Raw genomic sequence first — 23,741 nt, 5'->3', positions numbered from 1 at the left:
TTGGGGCAACCCCGCTATCAATACAGGCTAGGGGATGAATGGATTGAGAGCAGCATGGCCAAGAAGGACTTGTGCAAGCTGACAGATGAGAGGCTGGACATGAGCCATCAATGTGGGCTTTCAGCAAGCCAATTGTATCCTGGGCTACATCAAAAGAAAAGTGGCCAGCAGGTTGAGGGAGGTGATTCTGCCCCTCTACTCTGCTCTGGTGAGACCCCACCTGGAGTACTGTGTCCAGATCTGGGATCCTCAGCACAGGAAGGACATTGGCCTGTTAGAGTGAGTCCAAAGAAGGGGTACAAGAATTATCAGGGGCCTGGAGCACCTCTCCTGTGAAGACAGACTGAGAGAGTTGAGGCTGTTCAGCCTGTAGAAGAGAAGGCTCTGGGGAGACCCTATTGTCACCTTTCAGTACCTAAAGGGGACTCAAAAGAAAGATAGAGACAGAATCTTTAGAGGGCTTGTTTAGCAGAACAAGGGATAACAGTTTTAAACTGAAGGAGGGTCGATTTAGATTAGATATAAGGAAGATGTTTTTTACAGAGAGGGTGGTGATACTTCAGAACAGGTTGCCCAGAGAGGTGGTCGATGCTCTGTCCCTGTAAACATTCAAGCTCAGGTTGCATGGAGCTCTGAGCAACCTGATCTGGTTGAAGATGTCCCTGCTCATTACAGAGGGGTTGGACTAGGTGACCTCTAAAGGTCCCTTCCAACCCAAACTATTCTATGAATCTATACATCTTGCACCTAAGTACAGGGACTTTGGGAGGGTTTGGCTTTTTCAGCTAAGCATAAGTTCAACTTAACATTCACATTTGCTGAGATGAAATGTGTGTGCTAACACGTGGACACCAACATGCACCGAGTCCTACAGTTAAGCACACGTGAACTTTGCAAATATCTGTGCCAGCTGAAAATTTTCTTTCTCCTTTCTGAGGCTGTTTATTATTGTCTTTATAACTTTGCTCTTGTGAAGGGTTGTGTGAGTGTTCTGGGGAGCTGACTGACTTTGCGGTTAGTTATGATTGTATTTTGAATGAAACTTTTTTGAAACACTTGTCTCACGACTCCTTTCCCTATTAGAGCTCAAGGTCTGGTGACCTGCAGGACAGAAGTAAACAAACAAGGAGTTAAACTGTTTAACTGATGCTTTATTTGAGACTGGATTACAGGTCTAGTGAGGCACTGAAATATGTAACAAAATATTAAATTGATAAGGAAAAACTATACCAGTATGTGCAAGACTGTAATGTAGGTGCATTTGTAGTTAAAGTCATCCTGTGCTAAGCAGATGAGAACAAGATTTAAACTGGTTTAAATGTAGCTGTGTTAGGGAATTACTGTGGTGCAACTAAATAAATATTAAATTTAGCTATAACAGTGCACATGTTCTAATGTCAGACCTTAGTATTTGTTAATAAACTTACTTTACAGAGTTGTAGAATATATACAGATTTGCAGATGCCATTACTTTCAGTCACTACAAAAATAATCTCTATGTGCAATGGCAATTCTTCATGTTGCTGGTAAGAGAACAGTGTTTGGAGATACTAGGTAAATGTTTGTGAGATGTTCTTGGTTCTGTCAGTTGAGGAGTGATGAAAAAATATGTCCAGAAAGACACTGCTGCCCCGTACAACTGAGGATTACTGCCCTGCAGTAGAGGTGAGGCTACCTGGACTTTACAGTTTCAGGATATTACCTTAAAATGTCAAAAAAATATAACAATAACCACTGCTGCTGCAGCTTAAGTGACTGTGTCCAAAAGTCGTTGTTTTGGTTTCTCTTAGACACCAATTCTTTCTTTTTAAAATCTAGTCAGGCAGCACATGCACCAGGGTTAAATGTGTCCTATTTAAAGTAATTGCAGGCTGTGGTGGGTTAGATGAGTTGTGTGTATGCTACACAATGTCTGTGTATGATACTTCAAAAGTAGGAAAGCTTCGAGTTTTGTTAAAACACCAAATTATCACCAAGAATAACTAAATGTGATTATTTGGTTGCTTCATTTTAATTTACAGGTTCAAAATTGGGAATAAGTTAACATTAAATGTGCAGCAGGGTTGGCTATATATTTTGCAAAAGATTAGCTTGTAATGTTGTCAGCTCAGTTTGTAGATCACCGTGGTCAGAAAAGATATTTCAGAGAAAGCATGTGAATACTAACACTGTGTTTTATTTAAAAAATTAATTCTAGTCTTCCTGTTTGAAGATTGTGTTTTACTTTGCAGGGCCACTCCAAACTGTCAGGAATGAGATTTTGTAGTCCTTGAATGGTGTTTAACTGTTGTTTCAGGAGTTGTTGCAGAATTTGGACTGCCTTTGTGTTTTACATACACGTGTCCTCACTGCTATGTGCCATAGATTGGCCTGTGATACCTTGTTTGTTTGTGAGTTCTTGTAGGCAAAGTGGCATTGAAAATGTTTAATGCGGGAGTCTAGTATATTATAGAAGGTAGCAGATTTGTAGTGTGGGATGTGATGCATTGATAGCCCTTGTGTGCATAAACTGTGCTGTAAATGCAGGAAAGAGGAAGAGTTTGCCATTTTCTATTATCAGTTATGTTTGGTGATGTTGAAATACTGTAATGAATTAGATCTTACTACATAGAGAATATCTATAAATAAGACAATTTTATGCCTAAACAGTGTATTTAAACCCTAAATATAAAATGTATGTTTTACGTTGCTAAATCTGATACGTATACTAATGGCTTTTAAAGACTATCTGGTGCTATGGGAAATGTATTTCTTGATCATTCTGATTTTGAAAATTTTAAACTTCTTGTCTATGTGGTTATATCAGAAGTAAAGAAAAACAATCAGCTTAGACTACAGGGTTCCCTTATAGGAAAAGAAAGATAACCTGAGCAGCATTTAAATTAATGTAGTTCTACATACTGTCTATGAAACTTGGCTGCAGTCACACTGTGGCAGCTAAGTTGTGGCAGTCTTTCAATTCAAAAGTATTAACTACTTAGAGTTCCTTCTAAGATTGAGAAAGAAAGAATTTTAAAACTGCTTGCAAAGTTATAGTGTCCTGAATCTTAACTGTCCTGAAGGCAGTGTCCTGAATCTTAACTTTTTCATTTTTGATGCTGATAGATTTCCATCCCAAAGCATAACACTGAACGTAATTTACAGCTCCCATTGCTGATCACTGCTAAGGGTTAACTAGAACCTAACATAGGTTTCCTAAAAGGAAGGAAGAAAGGTGCCTTGTACTTCATGCTCCCTTTTGTAATGTTGTCACTGTGTCGACTGAAGGTGTGGACAAAACTTGAGATAAAACCATTCAGTGTCACAAGAATTTAACCTAGTGGGCTAGGCACCAATTTATCTATCAGAGCACACACTGGTGTTTTGCATTCAGTTCAACTGATAATGATATGTACAGATGTGCAAACAGTGCCAAAAAGTACCTGAGTTTCCCTGGAATGTTTATTCTAAAGCTAATTAGACTAAGGAAAATAAGATTCACTTCAAGCAAGGAGAAAGAAAGTCACTGGCATCTGGTAACACAATCCCTTCTTCATGACTTTTAGAAATAAATCTGAACTAGTCCACTTGCCTTAAATAAAATTGTTGCTTTTCAAATGTTACATAATTAATGTCATTCCTGAAACATATTGTTCATATTAAGTCATAAGTTTTATTGTCTTTTTTCTAAATGAAATATCAAACTGCTGTCCTACATCCAAATTGAAGCCACTCCCTAAATCGCAAAAGCAGAGTTAGTATAAACCAGTCTAAGTCTGCTGTTGCAAGATACAATCCTGTCACATTTTCATTTCTGTTCCTGCTTTTTGCATGATCACCCATGCAGCCACATGGTAAACTGCACCAGTGACCTGACACCCCTGATGGGTAGTCTATAGTCACAGTCTATAGACAAATTTTTGGCTGGATCTGTTTATTAGAGCCCCGATACAGTTTGTCACTTGGTTGCATGTGTGTGCTAGTGGCAGCATAAGGGAAGGGCGAGTTGAAAAGGAGAAAGGGACAGTGTCTTAATGACAGTATGGACACAGGATGGTTAAAAGAAGGGAGAAGTTTTGTTTCATGTTCCTCTGGTCCTGGCTGCCTGATCATACTGTCTGTTGGGCCAGTTCTGGTGCACTGAGCCAGTTTAACTCATTAGCCCAGAAGAGAAACATGTACTTTTTGCCAGATTAATGAATTCAGCTAGTATGGAGAGTAGCATGCTATGTGCCAGAGCTGACATGAGGTAACTGTGGGGGATGGAGAGGACACGAAAATTCTTTATTGGTGGTTGTAAGTGGTGGTTGTAAGATTAATCTGCCCTCTCTCAATTAACTTCACCATTAGGAGCAGGTTTTCTTCTTAATAACTTGAACTTTGAAATGGGAACCAGAGCAGTCTCTGAGAGGCAAAAACTTGATGCTTTTCAGAGACGTGCATGCAGTGAAGTGAAAAGTAGCTCTTTTATCTGCTTGTGTATTTTGCATTTCTGACAAATTCCTGTAAGTGTATGACTGTTATATAATTTATATATAATTTTTTTCATACTTAAACCTCTTGGACTGAAATCAACTCAATTATGAAAACGGATGTTTTTGAATAATGCATCATTGCTGAATACTCCTGCCAGCACTTTCCCCACCCTATGCTATATGAAAGACCCTTACAAGCTGGAAAAACAGTCCTATTCTGTAAATATATTTGGCCAAGAAATAGCCTGCTTTTGAGTTTGGAATTCAAAACCATGACCATAAACTATTGAGTTTTCTTTTTTTATATAAATCCTTTGAAGAAATGGTATTTTAAAGTAATAAATTATGACACCTGTTTGTTTACTAGTGTTTCTGTCTACATATCTTTTACTCAGTGTTGCAGCCACCACCAGTTTATGAAAGGCAAGTCCTGCTTGACCAACCTGATCTCATTCTGTGACAAAGTGACCCACCAAGTGACCCACTTGGTGGATGAGGGAAAGGCTGTGGATGTTGGATGTCCTCTACCTAGACTTTAGTAAAGCCTTTTACACCATTTCCCACAGCATTTGCCTGGAGAGAATTCACCTGGCTTCCCATGGTGTGAACAGGAGTAGTCTTCACTGGGTGAAAAACTGGCTGGATGGCCGGGCCCAGAGGGTGGTGGTGACTGGTCAGCAGTGGTGTTCCCCAGGGCCCAGTACTGGGGCCAGTCCTGTTTAACATCTTCATCAATTACGTGGACAAGAGGATCGAGTGCACCCTACGCAAGCTTGCAGATGACACCAGGTTGGGTGAGAGTGTTGATCCTGAGAGGGCAGGAAAGGTCTACAGAGGGATCTGGAAAGGCTGGACTGATGGGCCAAGACAAACCGTATGAGGTTCAATAAGGAGAACTGCTGAGACCTGCACTTGGGTCACAATAACCCTGTATAACACTACAGGTGTTGGACAGAGTGGCTAGAAAGATACCTGGCAGAAAAGGGCCTGGTTGACCGCTGGCTGAATATGAGCCAGCAGTAGGCCCAGGTGGCCAAGAAGCCAATGGCATCCTGGCCTGTATCAGCCAATAGTGTAGCCAGCAGGACCAGGGGAGGGATCATGCCCCTGCTGTACTCAGCACTGGTGAGGCTGCACCTCGAATCCTGTGTCCAGTTTTGGGCCCCTCACTACAAGAAAGACATTGAGCTGCTGGAACATGTCCAGAGAAGGGCAATAAATCTGGCACTTGAGGACGTGGTTTAATGGTGAACTGATGGTAATACTGGGTTAACAGTTGGACTTGATAATATTAAAGGTGTTTTCCAGCCTTCATGAGTCTATGAAAACGGGGCTTTGGACCCTTGAAGGGAGGATTTGGGTCTTCAAGACAGGGCTTTGGGCCCTGGAAATGGGCTTTTGGAGGTGAGAAGGAGGGTTTGAACCACGAGTTGGATTTTGTGCCCTAAAATACCACAAAATAAGACTTTACCCCTAGAAATGAGTCTCTGGAGGGTTGGAGGAAGGCTTTGAGACCACTAGATTGAAGGCTGAATCCTGAAGAAGAGGCTTTGATCCCTGACATGGAGGCTTTGGAAGCTAGAGTTTGGACCTGAAAATGTGCCTTTGGACTCTATAAAGAAGCCTTTGAGCTCTACAAATGAGGCTTTGGACCTTCCAAATTAGACTTGAGGCCTTCAAAGTAATGCTCTAGGCCCTTCATATGAGTCTTGAGACCTCAAGAGCAGGGTCGGAACTTAAAAATGAGAGTTTGTGCCCAAACAAGGAGGGTTTGGACTCTTGGTTAACAGTTGGACACAATGATCCAAGAGGTCTTTTCCAGCCACAGTGGTTCAGTGATTCCATGATGTCAAACCAATGTGACTTGAAGTAGCTGTTACTGTAGTTACTGTTGCTATGATGTTTGTATACATAGACTTAGATAGATCCAGCAGAGCTGCAGATGCTTTGAACGATGCACAGATTTTGAAAAACTGTTGTAAATATCTATTCATAAGTTACTGTGTCTTTCCAGTGGATTTTCATTTTGTTCAACTTTCATGCTTATATTTTTTAGGATGAGTATGAGTTTGTTTGAGGTGAATAGACAGTAGTTGGTATTGACAGTAGCTCAGACTTCTGAAATCAGCTAAGGAGTAAACCGTGTTCACTGACGAAAGTGGTGCTCCACGCAGTCAGAATTGTCCCATTACATCTTCTGCCCTTTCGTGATATTAGTTTTGTACCTCTGGGGCCTGTAGAAATTAGGATTTATGAGCATTAAAGCTGTGTGCCAACACTGCTTCCTCCGCTCCCAATCTGGGGTTGGGAACTAGAAAAATTTTTGTGCAGTAGCACATTCAGAATAGCCATAGTGAATGAAGATGTTCGGGAAGGGACTGGTACCTAATCGTGGCTTGAGGAGATTGGGATCTGAGCGGTTTGCTCTGATTTTGCTGGAGGAATAAGTCTGCTAGACTTATCTTTTGCTATGTCTTTTGTATTTCACCTCAGAAGATCTGTTTGCATCACTGAGATGTGCGGTATCCTTGTCAGCCTTCTAGAAGGATTAATGATTCCTGTGTGGGGAGATGGTAGTGCCAGGGAACCTGGGATGGAGAAAATGCAGAGCTGATGGCACAGGAGCAGTAGAGGGGGAGTCCTCTACTGCTGACAAGGTAGGTTTCTGTTGCATGTGCAGGCAGAGGGAAAGGGTTTTCAAACACGTGCTGAAATTGAAGAATAAGAAAATCACAAGTTAGGGTAAGATTAGAATGCCAGCTTTAAAGACAGTGTAAGACATGATCCTTTGCTGAAATGTCCTGGCAAGAATAAGGAAGCATGCATGTTCAAAAGTGGAGTTGGTCAGTGGTGCGTTAGTTACCTGCCTGACGTGGTCAGGAATCCAAACACAGTGCTTTATTAATTGCCTTTCAGCTCTGATAGGCGGGTAGGATATTTTGTCTTTTTTCCTTTTTTTTGGTCTGTGTGTATGTCAATAGGCATACCTGAGGTGTATGGCTTACTTTGTGGGGAGAAGGTGTTTTGTTGTTTTAGCCGGATCTGCATTTGATGGTAGCTGGTTCATAATGCCTGCATAGCTCTTTCACAGTGCCTTTAATCAGTATATTTTGCAGACAGAAAACAGAGGTGCATTTCCATGTATTCTGCTTTCTCTTGCTCTGTCACTAAGCCAGCATTATTCTGGAGCATAAAACTATCCTATGTCTTCCGCTGTGCCTAAGCTAGATGGAGCAGGCCATTAGTACTTGCTACAGTACGGCTGCGCTGAGCGAGTTCCAGCTTCTGGTTTGGTTTAGGAAGTTACCCTGTGTTACCCAGCTTGAAGTGCTGATGATGTGGAGAACAGTAGCAAGGCTGCCCTTTGCGAGAAAGGGTCAAACCAGTCTGGTTTTAGGTATGGATGGTAAAATGTTACCTTGGTTAATTATTAGTCTAGCTGGATTCTCCAGTTACTCATTGGGATTACTAATGATTGGGTGTTTACACTTCTGGCTGCCTATGATATCTTCTGTCTAGAGTCTCAGGTAGCTTTCAGCCCTGGGAGGATTTCTTCAGCAAGAGAATTGTACAGGCCTGTTTTATGTTTTTATTCTCTTGATGAAGAAACTCTCTAGCAATAGTGAATATAGCACTGCTTAGCTTTTTGGAAAGAGCATTGCCTTGGATGCAGTTTGTGTCCTGACCATTTGCTTATTTTGGCAAATTTTGACTCCTCTGAGTTCCTGGTATGCTTTTATTCATATAGCAGCAAAATACTCACCCCTAAAAGGGGGACAGTGTGTCATAAGGAAAGGTGAAAATGAGGGGCTGGGAAGAGAGTAGGAACTGCCTCTTTTCTGGTACCATGCACTGAACTGCTCGTGAGTTCTGGTATGGCATGCAGTTAGTAGTTTTTTGTTGTTGGGAAGCTGAGGCTTAGTATATATGTAGAATAATATCAACACCCTGAACGTGCCATACTAGCCTGTATCTTAGTGTGATAATTGTAATGGATGTGCTTATTATGCTGTATTCTGTCTGATTTGAGCTGTCTCTGGATGTTTGTTCTGTCTTTGTGCAAGTACAAGATTAAATTACCAATCATTATGAAAAATGTCAAATTAAGACGACCTTCTTTCTGCGAAAAGGCTTTTTATTTTCTACCTTCCCTTTATCCTCTTTCCCTGCCCCCCCCCCTTAACTTCAGATTCGAGGGTGTCTAATTTGTTTATAACTCCTGTAAGTAACCATGTATGAAAGACTTGAATGAGGAATATGAGCTTCTTTTTTCATTTGTGTGCTGTTTGTTTAGGAAAGTTGAATACAGCAGAGTTCTTGTTTCATAGTTGTTTACTAGACTAACTAGTACATGTTGAAAGACTATTCTTAATTTTCTACACATTAATAATAATTTTTAGAAAATTTTGTTGTCTGAACCCAGAAGAAAACCAAAGTAGCTTGCCAGAGCCTTTGATACGTGTGTAAGCAAATGACGATGGAGTTCAACAAAAATCCGTTTAACTCTTGGTACTTTTTAGTTTCCAAAGTGTTGAAATCATGAAGATAGATTTCACTTTTGCTTCCAGCTTGCAGAGGTTGGCAGCTGGTTCTGTGGCTGCAGTCAGTGTAAGAGAGGGGGAACTCCACACTGCAAGCAGTCTGCTGCAGGGGCTTGAGATTTGACAGGAAGGTGTGTTGAAATTTTGAGGACATGATGGGGATCAAGTGACTGCCTAAAACAAAATGGTAAATAAATGTTTCCTAAATGTAGAATATAAGCATTGCAAATAGTTTCTAAATGTCATAATGGAAATGGCTTTTATGTATTCATTAATTGCAGAATATTAAGGTTCGAAGATAGAAAACTTTAACATACCACAAAATGAAATTTGATCAAATTGGATCTATTGAACAGTCCTGTAGTGAGGAATCTGTTGTTCAGCTATAGCTGTTTCTTCCAGGATTCTTTCAGGATACTCTTGACTGTTCAGAGCGTAATAGTGGGTTTATGGATAGACTTTGTTACTGTAGTTCAGCATTAGAAAGATAAATATTTAAATTCACTGATTTTAGCAGCTGTTATGGTCATCAGTTTTGCTGTAGATAATTGCTGAGCTTCTGGGTTTAATGCCTTTTCAAGTGAAGGCATTACAAGGAGGAGTCCTCAGAAAAAGAGTGTATATCAGGAGTTATTTAGAAGTAGATTTCCTGATGACCTTGTGACTTGACAAGCCTCTGGTGAATTTTGGCTGTAGTTTCAGAATTTTGAACATTGCCAAGGTCACTGGGAAGTGCAGAAATTGATAGGTCAGTACTAAGTAAATCAGAGTTAGGTGAATTTTTGTCATGCGTGTTCCAGACGTATAGGAATTCTGTGTCAACAACTGACCCACCTCTATTTTATTCATCTGAATATTGCTGTCTAACATCTGTCTTCAAGGTCTGAGCAAGGTTGCATCCCACAGTATGCTGCTAACTGTGTTTCTGTATTTTTCTTTCAAGCTGGGACTCATTAGCAGAGTGACTGAATCAGTGAAAAACATTGTACCAGGATGGTTACAGAAGTATTTCAATAAAAGGGAAGATAAATGTGTAGATACAAATGAATCTCCAAACCAGGAAGAGAATCCAGGAAACTATCACCATGATTATGCAAATGAAGATGCCACAGTAATTGATGGGAGAGTCACGCCTGAATCAGCAAGAATTAATTTGGAAGGTATGTGAAATATCATTTAGTATTCTGACCATCTGTATTTATTCACAGATTTCTAGTTCTGAATCTAGATTTCTAAGAGAAGTTGGAAGGAGCATTTTGACAAAATTAAAAAGACCTCACAAAATAAACCAAAAAAACCCAAAACAAAATCCAACCAACAAAACAAAAACCCCAACCAAAAAAAAAAAACCCACAGAAAGCAAAAACATAGAAAAAAAGCAAAAAGTGTTTTTGAAACTGTCTTAGCTTCACACTATAATGTTTAAATTGCAAAACTTACTATAGGTTGACTTGGAGCTCTTGGAAGTCATCAGTTAACTTCAGGTAGTCAACTAGCCACATGCAAAATATCAATAGTATTCATTCGCTAGGGTGCTGATTTGCTTTTTTTTTTTTTAAGGGATCTGGAATGAAAGTTTATCTAATTGCCTACTGTAATAGAAACATTAATTTGTTGTGTTGTCCTCAAAGCAAAAGGCCAGATGCTAGAATGCCAGAGGAAAATAACTTCTCATGTCCTGATTTTTTTTCCTTTGGGCTTCTTCAATCAGTTTATTCAATTTCCTTATTGGTTTAATGGAGATCTGGAGAACTTTGTTTGTGACATTGTTCTTTTTAAAATATTTTGTAACATTAAGGTGTTGCCTGGCTAACATGGAGTCTTTGAAAACTATTTGGCCCCTTGGCAAAGAAGTTTGCAACCCCTTTACTATATGAAAGATTAATCTGTATTTTATGTCTCTGCCTCTCACTGTTTCTGTGGGACTCTAAAAATTTGCGTATGCTCCCATTTGACTTTCTATTAAATTAGCAATTTTGTGGAACTCAGTTTTTGATAAAGAGACAAATTTTGTCTGACCGCTTGTACATAACCATCTGTGTGGAACGTCAGTTGCTTCTGTTGTTGGCAGAACAAAAAGTAATGAGGAAATATCTTTGTCACCAATGTCGTCTAATTGTAAATAAGGAGCGTTATTGCTCTCTGTGTAGCTGTAGCTTGAGAATAAGTTTGTATAAAGGAATAGAAAAGGTCTTCATGAGTGAGGAACATGTGTTGGCTTTCCTGAAGAACTGTGTGAAAGGACCTTTCAGTAAGAACAGCTGCACAGCAAACTTTCTAGCTCCAGAAAATCGGGAGCAGATGGGACACCCTAGAACTTTTAGTGGCTGGTGTTGCAGTCTGTGGATGTTGTAGCCTAATCTTTCTTTCTATAGTTAATACTAAGTTTTTTTATTATTACTGGTATTTTTATTTTAGAGAACCTGTTTCTTCAGCTCTGAGATACCAGTGTGCTAGAGCTTGTATTCCTTTGCTTGACCAGCCTTCAGTCTGATAACACACTTTCTTTATCTCAAACAAGACCGTCCTGAAAATCTATCAGTCCTTTGGAGAATTACCCACTGCAGTGGTTATGTAGATTAAAGTTGGTAGTTTGAGCTTCACTGCAAATACCAAGAGGGTAGTGACTCAAAATCCTGTTCATACCCAGAATTCCTGGTAAAGACTGTAGATTTACATGGCTATCAGGCAAGATAGCCATTAATAGCTGTTCTGTTCATGTGGCAAGTGGGAACTGTGAGACTACTTTTTGCAGGACACTGGCAGTGTTTACAGACTCCTTTCGTGAGGAAATAATGCCCATCTTTCAACCAAGGCCATGTTGCTTACTTGTCCTTTGTGCCAAAATCTCAAAAATCAATGGAGAGGAGAATTGTTTTTGTCTGTAGCATGACCTGATACGGTAGAATTTGGAAGGGGTGATGATGACACCAGAACACTAATATTTCAAGCGGTATTGCTGTTGCAGTCAGACAGATGAAACCCTATCTGGGTGAAGAAGTTAAATTCGTCTTCTCTATTTTTGTGCTTAGAACTTGGCAATAACATTGCTGTTGATAGAAAACAGGTTTTGGCTTCTGTGAGCTTATCTATAGGAAAGCTAATTGTCTCGCTGTTCTTGTTTAGAACCATCCACGAGTAGGTCTGCACTGAACTTCTCAGATGTGTTAACAAGGCCCTCTCTCCATCGGAGCCATTTGAACTGTGCTGTGTTGGATCCCACAGTACCACACTGTCAGCCCTCCACATCTTCCACACTTGGCATTGGCAGTCCTGGGCTGTCTCTGGTAAAAGAAATAAAAGATTCTACCTCTCAGCATGATGATGATAACATCTCAACAACCAGTGGCTTCTCCTCTAGAGCATCTGATAAAGGTAACTTTTGTGTTCTCTAATTGAGTTGTTTGGTAACATGAAGTACTTTGTATTCTTTAATATTTCACATTGCCTTAGTAAGTAAAGTAGGTGAATGTCAGCTTTGGATGTTAGAATTAAATTTCATTTTTAATATATTAGAAGCATATAATCCTGTCATCTTTTAAATAGAACCATACTTTGGAATACAGTTATGAGTCCCTGATGTTCTAAAGAGTTGGTGCTGATAAATACACTTTTAGCTGGATTATCTGTAAATCTTGAACTGGGATAGTAGGAGCTGAAGATGATTTGCTGTAGCTTGACAGCTAGGTTGACCTAGAGGAGGAGTTACCTTGAATATCTAACTCACAGCTGGTTAAATGTGAGTAGATATAGGTGACAGATGAAAACACAAGATATTTTCATGTGTTTTTTTGTTTGTTTTTTTTTTTACCAGGAGTCAATAATGGAACTATTCTGATTGAAAAAGTCTGGGCAGCTTTTTTTGCTTTTCTTGGTAGAAGGCATCAGTTGTCAATACTGCCATGTCTTTTACTGAATTCAGTAAGGAATGTACACAATTTTAAAGTTAAAAAAAAAACCCTAAACATTGTATTGAAAAAGATGGGGACCTAGGTGTCTCACTGAGAAAGGGCAAACAGCAGGTTTGCAAGTTTTTCTAATCCCCTGTATAAGTGGGAATGGAGTCATGCTTAACCAGTTCTCTGGAGACCGTAGTTTTACAGTTCTTCAGTTTGTATTGCCTGGGCTTAGCAATATAACCTGAGTTTACTAGGATGCAGTTCTGTCCTATGGTGGCCTCCAGCGCTTTACCAACATAGGAAGAACTTTGTACCATTATAGATGCACCAGTGTTTATGCCATTCCATTTTATTTTACCATGAAAGAAATAAAAATAGAATTGCTCTGCACTGGAAGCATGCTATTAATTTGTACATGCTTCTGAAAGATTACTCAAAGCTAATGTATTTGCAGTTCTCTGAACAGAATTTAGGTTCACAGTTGATACTTGGTTTTCATACCATATGTGAAACTAATCTGTTTGAAGAACTCTGAAGCTTAGAGTGCTGGAGAACTGAGTGTAATGGGACTTTTTAATTCTGTAAGACTTACTTTTTCATATTAAAAAACTCTGATAAAATATCAGAGATAATAAAGATAAAATATCTTTAATATTACAGTTCTCTATGTATATGAGGCATTTACATAAAGCATGTGTCATTTTGGCAGATATCACAGTTTCAAAAAATACTTCAGCACCACTGCTCTGGTCCCCAGAGGCTGAAAGATCTCATTCCCTCTCACAGCATCCTGCATCTAGCTCTAAAAAACCTGCATTCAATTTATCTGCTTTTGGATCTCCCTCTCCTGTAAGTACTGCACAGTATTAAGTTTAATCAGTTTGAATGTGTAGCCATTTTTACTAACTACTTACCATAATACCTTTCTGTAGTCACTTGGAAACACTTCTGTCTTTAAGACAAGGCAGCTTGGGGATTCTCCATTTTACCCTGGAAAGACCTCTTATGGTGGTGCCGCTGCAGCGGCAAGGCAGACAAAAGTGCAGATTTCTGCTTATCAGGTATGAAAATAGTAGTGTGGTGTGGGGGAAAATGTAATCAAAGTACAGAAGGGGTAGCTCTCCCTAAAAAGCTCTGAGTGGGGAACTGAACACTGAAAATGTGAAAACAGTTCCTCTTTTGCCCTCTCAGCCTACAAGAGTGAAAAAGAGGCATCTTTGTTTAAATTCTCAATTTATGTAGAAATATTTACCATAATGCACAAGAATGACAGTAGCATCTTAGTTGCTGGGTAGTTGTTTGTTGTAGGGATTTCCTCTGTTGTTACCTCTTTCGAAAATTTCTGTTTTCTGCCATTGTCTGCCTCTGACAGTATTATGTTAAAATAATGTGTAAATAAATACTATGATGGCATAACTTTGAAAACTTATAGTAACAAAAGTTGATATTTGTCTGTAGATCCTACACTCTTAACTATGAATATACTGTGTAAAACTGTACATTCTTTAATATAGTAATACCCAAAGGCCAAATTTGCTCATCCTTTGCTCTTTTGTTACTTAGAGGCATGCAATCCTCAATGCAATCTCAAGATAAACAATAAGTCCTCTCTATTTTACTATCATTCTCTATATCGTAGCTCTTGAGAAGAGCTGCTTGCCCCAAAGTGTTCTTTGTGTTCTAAAATGAACCAGCAATTAAAAATCCTTACTACTTTCAGTAGCTAGAGTTGAATCTAAAAAGAAATTCAGTAAAATCTGATTGGATTGGAATGTGTTGTGTTTAAGTCAAAAAGACTTTTATTAAAAAAAAAAATTAAAAGCCAAAAGAAACTTTATTTAAGAAACTGGCAGTTAGAGTTTGCTGGACCTGTTCTGGCAGTCTGTTTCTTTTTTACTATGGAACAAGGGGACCTACAAGTTCCTGACTTAGGGGAAACCTTGACAATTTGCAGTTTGTCCGGGCATGGTGTTGAGTCAAACTTCAGAACACTTAAAACTTCTAGGAGTGTAAGCTAGGAGCCCTCTTTGATCAGCTATTTTTATTTTTACAAAAATAAATGTGGATTGTACTGAAAAGAGGAAGCAAATACCAGGCTTTTAAGGGAGAGACTAGCTTGCTTGTTGCTGCATGCTGTAGAGTAGAGCAAGTCTCACTTGTGTTTTTTATATGCTGTGATCTGCTTCCTGTCTTCACATAGTAGTGTGGTAAAGCGTGATGTGGTTACATGAGAGGCTTAGTGTAATTTTAAGGAAGAAAAAAAGGGTCACACTGAAGTTTTTTTAACTTATGTTCAAAGTCATGGTACAAATAAAACATTTATTTTTTCAATGTATCATGATGAGATCTGTTACAGTTCAAATCAGAGCTTTATCTGTTTAAGCAGAGTAAAAAGATCTGCAGTCAGTTGTAATCTTGGGGGAAGGGAGGAAATGAGAGAAATAAAACTAGAAATTTCTGATGATGATTGTATACAGTGGTTTTAAGATGGCACATTACACTATCATGAAACGCCAAGATCTGTTTTGTTACTGAAAGTACTTTCTGCAGCACAAGCCTTTGCTTCAGTTCTGTTTTCCTAATCACTGCTTCAGAGACTCTACAGGCCTAACATCTTCCATTTTATGACCTTTTAAATTTAAGTATTTCTTTTGTTGCTTTATCCTACCCCACTTAAACTTCTGTAAAGTCAGTAGTGTGTATTTTCTTCTTCATGGCTTGAATGCTCTGCGAGTACATTTTTCTTTGTCATTATAAGTATTGGTTATGTCATCATTGTATCCATAGGGCACAAAATACACGTATGTTTAACTCAAAATCCAGCATCATAACATTGGCAATGCTAATTTTTCAGCCACCATTAAAAAGACAAATGAAAGCTAAACAGGCAAATGTGCAATCCTACGGTGTGACAAGTTCAACAGCGCGGCGCATCTTGCAGACATTGGAGAAGATGTCAAGCCCTTTGGCGGTAAATGGCACTCCTTTTCATGTTTTATTTCACGTGCTTGAAAAACATAGTAAATATGTGCAACTATAGGATGAAAATCGTACTTGTCATTGTTTAATTTACTGCACTGCTTTCTCAACAGGATGCTAAAAGGATTCCATCTTCTGTTTCTAGTCCATTGTCTTCTGTAAGTTGATCGCAAAACCCCCATGTTTTCGTTAGATGGAACCCTCTTATGGGGAAAAAACGTTTGCTAATATTTAGGCCTTTTTTTCCCCCCATAGCCTGTGGACAGGAGTGTGCTGAATATGACTAGCTTCCAATCCAGACAAAACCAGGTAAGAACCAGTAACATCTTAAGCTGAGATAGATAACTTTCTGTGCATTGTAGCTGTCAGAAGAAATGTCACAAATCTCAATGAGAAGCGTACGCATGAATTGAAGTTACTATTAGCATTGTGTGAATTATAGCTATCTTGCCTGTGTGGTAATAGCTAAAAATGTCTTTTCTACCCACACCAGATGAAGGACTGTGAAGATTACTCAGGTTGAAAATTCTGTTATATTTGTGTGGTGGTGTATTGATATGTCAGTCAAGAACACCTTCTCTATAACACACAAAGTAGTTTTATTTGGGGGCAACTTGAGGTTAAGTTCCATGTTAATATTCCTGTTTACAAAAGCTTTTTATTGCAGAAATGATCAGAAGTAGAAAAATATTGATTGAATCAGACCTTGTACAGCTTTCCATGTTTATTTTGAGAAAAAGATAATATTTATGTTTTTTATAACTGCTCAGAGGAAGGAGAAGGAAAATTGTTAAATGTTGTCACTTCTGTAAATTTATGTTCCTAAATTCCTATTTGGAGGTAGCACTGAGTTGGTGATAATGCTGTGGTAAATCATTATTTCCTTGTTTTTGTTAAAAAAAAAGTTGAAGTATCAAGTTTGTTAATTGTAAAACCCACAAAAGGTCACTTTAAGATCAGGCAACCAAAGGAACAAAAGTGTAGTTTTTCTTCCATGCAAACTTTTTGTCTGTTGTTGTAATGAGAAGGTGGATAGAATGTCTCAAGAAGTTTCTCTGCTAATAGCTTAATTAGGAGTGTAATTAATTATGTGGTCACTTCAGAATTTATAAACATCTCAGAGTTCCTGTAGTTTCTTTGGCCATGTGCTAAATTACAAGACCATTGAAAAGTAGAGCATATAATTTCTTTACCAAAAATATTATCCAAATAATTGAAAACAAAGCTGATACAGATTCTCAGTTAAAATGCAGAACCACACCTGTGACAAGGCATTAAGAAAGATCTTCTGGATTTGCAGTGTAGCCCCTGACATCAGTCAGAAAGTGAATGTTGCGCACAGCTGCCACTGGGTAAAAATAGAGAAATTGTCTATTCATAATGCTAGAATTCATAGTTTGGCAGGGAAAGGGTAGCCCTTGATGACAAGGGAGGAGAGGATAGTGTGCACCAAGGAGAGGGTTGTGTGTTTTTCTGCTAAAGCAAACAAGTGGTTGACATGGCACTTGAACACTGAGGCAAAACTTTTGCAAGTTTTTTTTTTGTGTTTTTTCTTATTTTGAGGATCTGCACCAAACAGAATAACTCTTAGTGTATTGAACATGTAATTGGGTGACTTTGTTGTTGTTGTTGTACATACTTGTCTAACTAATTTGATATCCTTCTACAACAACATCGCCTGCCTGACATGTGAAGGGAAGGCGGTGGATGTAGATTTTGAACTTTTTAAGGCTTATGATACTGTCTCTCACAGTATCCTTCTGGACAAGTTGTCCAAATGTGGGATGAGTGGGTGAAGAACTGGCTGAACAGCAGGATGCAAAGAAATGCAGTGAATGGGGTTACATCTGGCTGGTGACCGGTCACCAGCTCTATTCCTCAGGGCTCAGTTCTAGGGCCAGTGTGGTTCAATATATCTGTCAGTGATCTGGAGGGAGTAGTCGAATGCCCCATTATCAGGTTTGCTGATGATATGAAACAGGGAAGTGCTGTTGACTCTCCTTAGGGAGAGAAGGCTATGCAGGAGGATCTAGGTAGATTGGAGCATTGGACAGTCATCAGTCAGGTGAAATTTAGCAAGTCCAAATGCTGGATCTTCATCAATGACATAGTGGGATTGAGTGCACCCTCAGCAAGTTTGCTGGTGACACCAAGCTGAGTGGTGCTGTTGACACACCCGAGGGATGAGATGTCATCCAGAGGGACCAGGACAGGCTCTAAAAGAAGGGAATGTCACATGGTTCTGCACCTGGGTTGGGGCAACCCCCAGTTGGCCCATCAGTACAGGGCTGGGGGTGAATTGAGAGGCAGTGTGGATTCACAGCCCAGAAAGCCAGTTGTGTTATGGGCTGCATAAAAAGCAGCATGGCCAGCAGGTCAAGGGAGGTGACTCTCTCCCTCTACTCTGCTCTGGTGAGATCCCACCTGGAGTGCTGCATCCATCTCTGGGGGCCTCAATACAGGGACCTGTTGGAGCAGGTCCACTGGGGGGGGCCATAAAAATGGCCAGAGGGATGGAGCACCTCTCCTGTGAGGAAAGACTGAGAGAGTTGGGGTTGTTCACCCTGCAGAAGGCTTCACGGATACCTTACCGCAATAAGTGTATCACCTTTCGGTATTTAAAGGGGGCTTAGAAGAAAGATGGGGACAGACCTTTTGGCAGGGCCTGTTGCAATAGAACAAGGGGTAATTGTTTATCACCTAAAAGAGAGTTGATTTAGACTAGGTATAAGGAGATGAGGATGGAAGAGCCCTTGAACAGGTTGTCCAGAGAGGTGTTGGATGCCCCATTCCTGGAAACATTTAAGGTCAGGTTGGATGGGGCAGGTGGGATACTGCTCCAAGGTCAGAGTAATGTGGGCACAACTATGAACTGGGGGAGGAATGGCTGGAGAGCAGCCCTGCAGAAGGGGATCTGGGGGTGCTGGTCAGCAGTAGCTCAGTGTGAGCAGCGTGTGCCTGGGCAGCCCAGAGGGCAAACCACGTCCTGGGGTACATCGAACACGGCACAACCAGTGGTCAGGAGAGGGGATTGTCCCACTGTGTTCAGCGTTGGTGCAGCCTCATCTTGAGCACTGTGTGCAGTTCTGGACCCACAATTGAAGAAAGATGTGAAGGTCCTTGAATGTGTCCACAGGAGGGCAACAAAGCTGGTGACAGGGCTGGAAGGCCTGTCCTGGGAGGAATGGCTGAGGACTTTGGGCTTGTCTAGTTCAGAGAGAAGGAGGCTGAGGGGTGACCTCAATTGCATGACCTCAATTGCTCTCTACAGCTTCCTGAGGAGGGGAAGTAGAGAAGGAGGTGCTGATCTCCACAGGATCCAGTGGCATCAGTTCAGGTTTAGACTGGACACTAGGAAGCAATTCTTTACTGAGAGTGTGGTCAAACACTGGAACAGGCTTCCTAGAGATGCCCCTAGCCTGTCAGTGTTAAAGAAGCATTTGGACAGTGCCCTTAACAATATGCTTCAACTTCTGGTCAGCCCTGAAGTGGTCAGGTAGTTCATTGACCAGTCAGATGATTTTTGTTGGTCCTTTCCAGCTGAAAATACTCTATTCCAATTCTATTTTTTTTTTATTTAATTCCAACAGTGGACCATTCTTCACTCAAAATGCTTTTGTGAACTTAAATAAAGTACATTTTACTCAAGATTTTGAAATTAGTTTAATAATTTTTAGAATGAAGTAACTTTATACATGGTGCAACATGAATTTCATTAGCAAGAGTTGTGAGATACTTTGAAATTAAATCTGCATTGTAAACACAGTTTTCTGTTGATATTAATTTAAATAATAGCATATATCCTAAGTCTGATTATTCTGATCATCAAGACTGCAGATGATTTGGTAAATAGTGTAGCCTTTTGGGGTCTTTCTTCTTTCTCAATTCAGTTAAGCCAGTTTTGTAGAAGGTACAGTGCTTTCTGTCAAAAATCAGCTTTTGTCTGTGAAAATGCTTTAACAAGGAAAGTCAGGCCAGTACTTTTAACAGCATCAAATGAAAGTCATTAATATACATGTTATTGGAACATGTATTAATGAATGAGACTATTTTAAAGTTATTTTACAACTTTTTTTTTTTCAATGTTAACTTCAGAGGAGGAAAATGTAGAAAAAATGAAACCCAGAATCTGGTTTAACACTGCTTTACATTTTGCATGTTAAAATAATGGATTTAGGCAGTAAAAACACCCCAAAAAACAACAAGAGCAGAGGAGAGGAAAGGATGGAAGCATATTATAAAAACATGAGTTATTTTGCTAATAGTAATATGATTTATTTTGCCAAATTTTGACATAGGGTTCAGTCAGACTTTGACTACTTCTGTAGCTTTTTGGATTTTATAACTGATAAAGTGATTTCATTCTGCAAGCTAAATGTTTTCAACACTTCCAAATAGTTTTCACTGGGTGCTGAGGCTGATGTGAGGTTTATGGTTCTGTAACTTTTTTTATCAGTAAATGCTGTGGTAATTTGGATGGGTGCTAGGATAAATTGACTGCTGCTTTCCTTCCAAAGATGGATTCACAGCATCCGCCTGTCCAGAAACTTGTGACACCAAAGCCAATCTCCCTGTCAGGGGGTCGGATCACGTATTTTAAACCATCTCTGAAACCAGCTACTAATTCCAGAAAAATTCACCAAAGGGGAGATAGAGAGCATCAAGTAAGTAAATTTTATGGTCCTTGTTTGCCTGCTTTTTACAAGCTTGGAATGTCTCTAACCAGTTATTCTACTAAGTTATTCTGCTCTTTCTTGACAGAGTATTGATAGTATGTCTGAGGTAAGCATTAAGACAGTGGGAACCACTGTGAAGGAGATACTTAGAGGTTTTATGAACGTAATTGTATCTTTGGCACACTGTGTGGCTGGTGCTTCTTTTCGGAATGTGATGATGTGCTATTGGGCCAGGCTGTTCTCAGTGAAAGAATATTAAAATACAAAAACAAACTTTTCCTTTTCATATGCTCCTATACACAAAGCTGTCACTGATGGAACATGCTGATATTGTGTACAAGGTCTTTCTGGTGAGCTGTGGGCTCCAAGTGAGATTTCTGACGATTACCCATTCGGATCACTTTCTTAATTACATATTCTGATCACTTTGGTGTAAATGAAGCCCCCAATAAACTTTCCTTAAAACAATATTGGTATCTCTTTCAGAAAAAAAAGCCACCCATGGTTCCAGTATCAACCTGGATGTAAAAATGACCAGGTATTAAATACATGGGCTGGAGATTAAGTGGATAGGCATACTAGTTAGGGAACAAGCTTAAGCAGATCAGGTATATTCAGTGGTGTTAAAACAAACAAACCAAACCCCAAACCACCAGCACGAAACATCTGCATTTGGTTGTCTTCTCTTTGTGTTTTGTTTATAAATATATTTAGATAAATCTTGAAATAAATCAAACTTATTTTGCAGGACATGACACAGGAGAGTTTTCCTGCAGAAAAGCCTGTAAAACCATCTGAAAGGTATGACAAATCTGTTATTTTAAAACACTTGAGAGGAGAGCACCCTCTTCTTTGTCACTGCAGTCTGCATGCTTGCCTTCTTTTGAAAGGGTGTGGCAGTTTGAGCAGTAACAGTTCTCAGTAAAAGGGAATAGAAAAAGTGAAAAAATTGTATTATGAGAGAGTTTAATGATTTGTGCATCTTGACTTTCATCAGGGGTGCAGCTGTTAGTCTCATCTAATTAAATAATTGCTTGGAGTCTGAAAGCTTTGTCCTACAGGAACTTCTGTCTGAAAATTCTTCATAATGTGAATTGCCTTACAGTTCTGGAGTATATTCAATATTTAGGGACTTTTTTAAGCAAAAAGGTGGGGGAACGTTTTTTTCTAATGCTCCTTACATGACAGAAGTCACTTGTCTGCTCTGTGAGTTTGCATGAAAAACAGAAGCCCTTTAGAATCATCTGAGAACAAATGCTAGCTTGTGTCTGAAACACAAAATTCTGGGGGAGTTAATAATTGTATTTCTTCTTGAGGAGGTTGTCTTACGTTACAGTGTTCGCTTGTCTTAGATAGAATGACTTCACCTCCAGATAATACTGATGGCTCTCCGTTCCTGGCAACTAATCTTTTGGGTTATGCTTGAATTAAGACACTGTTATATCAAAAGATATGCTTTTTTTGAGGATTCCTCCCTTTCAAAGAAGAGTAGTATGGAATCTGCTAACGTGTTGGCTCTGTGTTCATCTTCTAAGAAATCTTATGTTGTCTTGGGCATTCTTTGGCTTGCAGAAAAACCCAAAGCCAGCCCTTTGTTTTATCATCAAATAGTTTGACTTTACAAGAACCATCTTTGCAGAGTTGGTTTTGGCAGAGGTGCAAACAGATGCTAGATTTTAATTGTGGGTTTTCAAATTATTCTAAATTTTCTTTGGTAAAATTCCTTTCTCCATGTAGAAGGGAGATCTAGAAAACTGATACTGCTTTTTATTTAGTTCACAAATTTTACTGCTGTGCTCTACTTTTGACTTTAGAGTAGATGGTTCTATTATTTTTAGTTCTTCTACAAGGCAGGCTTTGTTGTGTGTCATGTTCTGGAGCAGGGATGCAACACTGATAAGGGCCAGAGTCCCTTTGTGCAGCTTACCTGCCAGTACTTCGGTACACCTCTGACCAGTCTACCAAAGGCTGTTTAGTTTTTAAACCTGTGTCATAATTGTAGATTGGACTGACTTGCTTGAAGACAGAACACTGTCTTTCCCCGTTAGAAGCTGACAGGTGTTAACAGAAAAGAGGAATATGGGCTATCATAGACATGCTATAATTGTCTGAATAAAGATGTATTTTGACATAAGATTTTTTTTCAGAATTCAAATTGATTGTCAGTTTGGAGTAGAGAAAAGTTTGAGCATATGGCCTTAAGGATCTGGCTTCCTCTCAGTGGTTACAGTGCTAAGCAGACTGTTTGCAAGTATCTGACAGATTTAGACCAGTTCTTTTCCTCAGTCCTCTGGAAACTTGACCTGGTGTCTTTCAGTGTCATCAAATGTACTTTTGTAATAACTGACTGCTTAGCTGCAGGATAAGCTTAATATGGTAATTTTTCCAGGTATACTTCATTTTCGTCCCATACTACTTTTTACCATTGTTTTTCCCTAGTTCCACTTCTGTTTTGGGATGTCGCATGGGTTTGTTCTTTTTCGGTGGGGGGGATGTATGTGTTTGTTTTGGGGGGTTGTTTCTTTTCTTCTTTTTCTTTTCCCTTCCCATTTGGATTAGGAAGTCTTCTGGTTTGGATCTAGGCTTTTGTAATGAACAGAGAAATGCCTTTGTATGCCTTACAAAAGGGATCTGTATTCATGTCTGAAAAGACTTCTGGAATGTTGGCACACCCAAACACCTCTGCTGCTTCTGCTGATCGTCTCAGGAAAGCCAGAGCTGCTTGTGAAGCTTTTGTCATATTATCTGGCAACAAAAGTTTAAGCCTCTTCTATTCCATAAGAGCTGTTGGCAGCATTCATGTGTGCATGCGCACACATACACACATGCTCTTTCCCGTCCCCCCTTTCCATATATTTTTAGTTATTCTTTTATAACCCTTCAAAGATACATGCTCATCACAGAATCAGAGAACTGACAGTCAAAATTTCCAATGTCTGGACTATTAAAAGCAAACATTAGAAAATAACAAGCTAAAACAGTTCTTCTATTTCGGGTCTTCTGGCTTAGTCATCATTCCTTTATGGATGTTGTGACTGTTTCTTGTGTATGTCGTTGTCATTGCTGCTCTTATTCAGCTTTTGCTGTTCGGAACACCAGCTATTTACCAGCATTTAGCAAACTGTGGGACAATTTTTTGATTCCAATTAGAAGGCGACAGTTCTAGGATTAATAGTGGCTATAATAGCTTGA

The 23,741-nt window shown here is 39.5% G+C and overlaps 1 protein-coding gene across 5 annotated transcripts in view; it reads left to right on the top strand.

The window, feature by feature from the left end:
• The window catches only part of NUP153 (nucleoporin 153), a 45,442-nt gene that overhangs the window by 7,120 nt on the left and 14,581 nt on the right, over window positions 1–23,741 (top strand). For 3 of the 5 annotated variants that reach the window (XM_027676154.1, XM_027676155.1, XM_027676152.1), the window contains exons 2-10: window positions 9,939–10,155; window positions 12,122–12,370; window positions 13,604–13,743; window positions 13,827–13,955; window positions 15,749–15,865; window positions 15,987–16,031; window positions 16,129–16,182; window positions 20,391–20,537; window positions 21,298–21,350. In XM_027676154.1, the coding sequence (XP_027531955.1) occupies window positions 9,939–10,155; window positions 12,122–12,370; window positions 13,604–13,743; window positions 13,827–13,955; window positions 15,749–15,865; window positions 15,987–16,031; window positions 16,129–16,182; window positions 20,391–20,537; window positions 21,298–21,350 (1,151 nt within the window). Of the gene's footprint in view, window positions 1–6,964; window positions 7,112–9,938; window positions 10,156–12,121; window positions 12,371–13,603; window positions 13,744–13,826; window positions 13,956–15,748; window positions 15,866–15,986; window positions 16,032–16,128; window positions 16,183–20,390; window positions 20,538–21,297; window positions 21,351–23,741 lie in introns of those variants that run through there. The other 2 variants (XM_027676156.1, XM_027676157.1) reach the window with 2 other exon arrangements.

The sequence above is a fragment of the Neopelma chrysocephalum genome, unplaced genomic scaffold (assembly GCF_003984885.1).
Source record: "Neopelma chrysocephalum unplaced genomic scaffold, ASM398488v2 Primary Assembly neopelma1_26b, whole genome shotgun sequence".
NCBI lineage: Eukaryota > Metazoa > Chordata > Aves > Passeriformes > Pipridae > Neopelma > Neopelma chrysocephalum.
This window is presented reverse-complemented; position numbering and strand designations above follow the sequence as displayed.